Source organism: Saccostrea echinata, unplaced genomic scaffold (assembly GCF_033153115.1).
Source record: "Saccostrea echinata isolate AGI-Se365-2 ecotype Australia unplaced genomic scaffold, CSIRO_AGI_Sech_v1 ptg000113l, whole genome shotgun sequence".
Classification (NCBI taxonomy): Eukaryota; Metazoa; Mollusca; class Bivalvia; order Ostreida; family Ostreidae; genus Saccostrea; species Saccostrea echinata.
The window spans coordinates 39,335-45,000 of NW_026889862.1; the positions used below are offsets into that span (position 1 = coordinate 39,335).

A 5,666-nucleotide genomic window follows, 5' to 3' on the forward strand; every position below is an offset into this window, starting at 1 on the left:
ACTGAAATAGAAAATATATTATAAACAACTTATAAATGAACTGAACACCCTAAAAATCGTGTTCGATATCAATGTTCATGGTATTCTTTGCTATTTATAGCTGAGTACTAACTCGAATGGTCAATACGCCCTAAGACCGGATTTAAATACCCTTGACCTAAGCACACAGAAATAAGTGCGCAAAAAACTTTACGCTTAATTTGTACAAATATTATGAAAACCAAAAGAAATTTAATTATATTGTTGATGTTCAAATTCTACCACACATGATCAACGTCACTTTTCGACGTGACTGACTTTTAACACCTTGACTACAAATCGACATGAACTGTGCATTTTTCATCTCTCTGAATCTTTTTGGGCATTTAAAAACAACTACTCTGGATGCATTTTATTTCTCTTTTGCCCGTTTTAACATTCCATAGGTCTATACCAGTTTTTCCAGGTTCGAAACTTTATAGAATGCTGGAAAAAGAAACCCCTCCCCCTTTTTGACGTCATTTTCAAGCCTTAATTTTTTGGACACTCCATATAAAATTTACAATAAAATTTCATAGAACGTACAGAATGGGGTAAATATTGCAAATTTTACAGACAATTGTGTCGTACTACATGTCTGAAATAACAGGATTTTTTTTATGACAAATGCTCATATCAAAAGAGTTTTTCTCAGTTACACTCAGGTAGAAAAAACTCATATTTGAGGTTGCGCCGCCTGGACATACCATTGCTTACAAAAACATTAAAAATTTATTTAAAAAATAAAACTTATGATTTATGGTTTATTCTATAGATAGAAAAGATGATGCTAACTATATGTTTAAAAATTCATTGATGTACCTAAAGCGGTTTTAATCTTATGGCGCTAGTCCACGAACTTTTTGATAACCCCTCGTATATTAAAGGAAAGCGGATTTTATAATACATGACATGTCATAAAAGGCTTTGAAAAAAAAAAATACCTTGAAAATGGAGACTTAATCCAAGAAGAAAAAGACGGGCGATCTCGTCCATCTTCAATAGTGTCTTAATAAGCTTGTCACTGGGTATCTCATATGGATTTTATATTCAGGACAATGTATCCTACTGAATGATTGTATTTTTTTTATTTCACTAAAGATATTGGTTTTTCAATCTTGCGAATGTGTTCAATACATCAAACATGCTTAATGCCTTCCAGAAAATAAAGAGGCACATGTATATATGTGTGGATTATCTCCGAAGATTAATTTTCTTATAATGAGAATACTATCAGGATATGTGAATCTGCTATATGAATAGGTAAAGACAGCGAACAGTGGTCAATCTTAAAAAAAAACCAAAAAAAAAACAAAAAACAAAAAAAAAAACTAAAAACAATACAAATCGGTGACCAGGAATAAAATACGGTCCCTCGGAAATTCCAGAGGGGATTCAGTTTTCCGTCATCGCTAAAAATAAACCGTACTGTATCGTTGATATTTTGCAGATAATGTTCGGATCAAAACTTCTATGTCATTATCCAGTTTTACAATTCTTTTTGTAATTAACCAAATATATCTGTTGATGAATTATATGCACTTTATATGTACTTCTAACTTTTTATTTGAAATGTTATTGTTAGTATAAATTCTTTTTGAAACATATTTTTCAATGAGATATTTCTAAAATGTATAATGGTTTGCTTCTCACTTTCATTCGTGTTTTTCTATGTTATACGGAACTATATAAAGCGATATATTTTCTATGTAAAATCCATTTCATTTCATTTTTTTTTATTTTTATTTATTATTATTATTATTTTTTTTTTTTTGGAATGGTATTGCACAGAAGTAAGTCACAGTATGCAAATGTCATTTTGTTTTTCACACCAAATGAATAGAGGTATTGCCTTATGTCTTATAAAGTACCTTTCACCAGTAATTAGTTAATCACAGTTTTCAAAGTTATCACTATAGTGTCAAAGTGATTACTATAGTAAAAAAATGTTTTAAAGTTATTACTAAAGTAAGTAAAAATATCAGTTATTACTATAGTATAGTCAAGTCAGTTAGTTAACTACATGTATCAGGCCCGTAGGAAGCAATCTCAGTTTTGGGGGCACAACCACACAACCAAACATTTTTCAATTGGGGGTTGGGGGCACTATCAACTACCAAAAATTCCTTGACAAAAAAAAAAGGTCAGCAGACTTTATTATTGAGGGGCACAAGCACATAGTAGCTATGTTTTCTATAGTATTCTAAAGACCCTAAAACGTGCTACTATATACCTCAGAACGAACCGTTCCGTGCAAGAAGCGTACCGTACCATGCACAAAACGAACCGTACCGTTCACAAAACGAACCGTTCCGTGCAAGAAGCGTACCGTACCGTGCACAAAGCGAAGGGTACGGTTTGTTTTGTGAACCGTACGGTGAATAATTTTTTAAAATAATTATGCAAGCCACGCTCCGAAAGCATTTCTTTCGACGCAGCGCCCGTTAAAAAAGGACGGAATTAACCCTAGAGATTCAAAATACATGTATTATTATTAAGTACCATGCATCTGGACTTACATCTATTAATACATGTACTAGTACAATGTAGTAAACTGGGTTTTAAAAATTATTAGGAGAATTAGTATATATAGCATATTTTATGATTTGTTATTATGAAATTTGTCCTTGAAATACTAAAACCATTAAATGAAAAGAGAAATAAGTACACTCCATGAAAGATCTTGTATGAAAGCTGAAAACATTATAGTTTATATGAAGGTATTATATACCCGGATTCTCTACATGATTTAGATGATCTGAAACGTGAAGAAATAACAACAACATTGCATCAGAACCCAGAAAAATGGTATCATTTATAATTCTTTTCTAGCTCTGAGAAGGGATTAATCTAACTTCTAAACCCTTCCCCGCACCCATTGTTTCAGAAAATTTGTGACGCCTGCATATCATCATTAGGATAATTGCAAAATCTACCGAAAATGAAGCTAAAAAAAAATCATATATGCTACACGACACGTAATGTTAAGAAGACTTCATAAAAAGACATGGTGGCGCACAAAGCAGGAAATTGACAAAAATGCAGAATTTTTGCATGGCTCATGCGAAATTTTGTTCAATGAAACTATTTTTTTTTTTCTTTCAGAAAATTACAGGCTTCAGACACATAAACTTGGTTCTTGCCAATGGTCGATAAATATCAAAGCATGTCAAGTTGAACACGTTACAAGTCCTAAAAAACTGAGGATATTGACACAATCTTCGAAAAAGATAATCAGAACATTATCTGTTACGCTGTAAATTAACTTAGGTGCTTGACCTTGATATGCACGATAAGAACGATGCGGTTTAGACACAACGTTCGGTTTGTTTTTCTGGCATTTATATTTTGCACTCTTTGCTTCCTGAGTTTCTCAGGACTTTCGATTTATCACACAAGCAGGATATAAAAGAAATAATAATGTCTCTTCACACCTACCTCTCAGTATTACAATTAGGAGAACCATTGCGTATAATGTTTAACCCTCATGTAAGACCCGCCCCCGGCTTTCCATGGGGATGGGCGTATAACTTAGTACAATGTTTCACGTGTTTATTATAGACAACACATTATATTTATATATATATATATATATATATATATATATATATATATATATATATATATATATATATATATATATATATATATATATATATATATATATATATACGTACTTTATATTTCTTACTTTATAATGAAAGGAAAAACCAAAATGTGACTTAAAAATTTTTTTATCACATACTGTATTTACATGAAGTGCACAATTTGTTTGCTGTTTTGAGAAAAAAAAACTTTTTTGCATCCTTCAGAACATCTGGTCTTCTTCTCAGAAACTATAGGACAAGGTAACAAAACATTTAAGGTTTTCAGATGCGGCTCTTTACAATCATATATTAATAATCAAGTAGATATATATACAGTCATGCAACAATTACAGCCACTGGTTGATGATAATGAGAATAAAGGGACAAAGTACACATGTACTTAAATGTCCAACAATATGTAAACTATTGAAGAGTATATCTGCAAAAAGTAAACAACCAAAAATAAAACGGACAATAAATGGATGCCTTTTGTATAATTTGTATATATTCATGTACATGTAATTTTCTGTGCTCGAAAAAAAAAATTCACATTTCCCAATGTTTCTTATATTCGCAGCACGTTCAGCAAACATTTCACTCGGCCTGTTCTCTCTTTGTTTTTTTCTCCTGCAAGTACGAGTGTACGTGCCTCCTACAAGTACGTGTGTACTTGCTTTGCACTTGCAATCAGAAGCTGAAGAAGTAAAGATGGAGAGATGTATTTTCTGTCTAATGGCGGGTATTTCTGTGGCTTTGGCGGAAATAACACAATTTCAGATGATCGATTGTGGTAAGTGATAGAGTTTATAAAATTTTGAACGATTACATATTGATTACATATGGGTCCTTAATAATATGACTTTTAAAACCGAGCTTCTGTTTTCTGGGAACTTACATATAAATGTACTGTCTACGTCATGTGCAGCTCCCGGATTTTTTTTTCTCGGGGGGGGGGGAGAGAGAGAGAGAGATGTCACACCAACTAAAGAAGATATCTAAAATTTGTTAACTATTAAAAAAAATTAAACAAAACTTGCCCAAGCCTTAAAATCTTGTTTCACTGGGTCGGGGAGGTGGGGGAAGTTACCAAATGCATGATTCATCCATCCATTTTACCACGCGTTCGTGTTTTGTAAAAGGGGGGGGGGGTACTCACGATCCCTCTCTATAGATCCGTGCATGTACGTTTCCCTCAAATTAACCTTTGCTTAAACTGATTATAACAGAAATATGAAATAGTATACACTGAGGTAGCCCAATCCCCAGGTTCTTAAAATCAGCAGTTTATTAACTGAAAATTCTTCTTACGAAAATGTTTCTGAATTCACAAAGTAATGTGTATTTACCCAATGTTATATATTCAAAGTTCATCCGTAAATTAAGTTAAAAAAATAATTATTTATCCTAACCCAAAAGTAAAAGGTATATTAAGAAAATATATTGAGAGAACAAATTTGCAACGTACAATCCAGAATTTGCTGAAGTGTCTGAAATAAATGTTGGGTTTTCCCGTACTCGAGAAATGCAAACATAACACGTTTTTATCATGATTACGTCTTGTTTAAGGATGTCCTGGACAAATTTGAGTTAAGCTTCACCTTTCAATATTTTTACAGTTAATGAATTCATTTATTTAATTCTTGCTGACCCATGGTCGTCATTTTTACCTGTATAAAACAAAATCATTTTCTTCACTTTCCGAGGTTTATGAAGGCGTTTAAAAGAATTTTTGAAACAGGAAGTGACATTTTTAGAAGGAAAATGTCTTAAGAACACAATCTCAATTGTTTAACTACACACATCCTATAAATAATGATGAATGGATTGTAAACATTAAGAAGGAATTTCAAAGGCTTGGTTTAATTGACATGTATAATAGCAATTGTATTGGTAATAATTCTTTGAACATCGTATTTCAAAGAATGTATGACGGTTATAAACAAGATATTATGGCAAGAATTTGTAATTCTCCTAAATATTTTTTATACCATCATGTAGTGGATAATGTTGTACTACAGACGTATTTAAGAAAACCATATTATATTCAAAGTATAGAATACC

At 31.9% G+C, this 5,666-nt stretch overlaps 1 protein-coding gene across 1 annotated transcript in view; it reads left to right on the forward strand.

Annotated features, from left to right (window-relative positions):
• The first annotated feature begins 4,299 nt into the window (after positions 1-4,299).
• Positions 4,300-5,666, forward strand: part of LOC133177275 (ganglioside GM2 activator-like) — a 3,128-nt gene continuing 1,761 nt past the window's right edge. Inside the window, exon 1 of the mRNA XM_061312342.1 lies at positions 4,300-4,395. Coding sequence (XP_061168326.1) covers positions 4,314-4,395 — 82 coding nt within the window. The 5' untranslated portion in view covers positions 4,300-4,313. The remainder of the gene's footprint in view (positions 4,396-5,666) is intronic.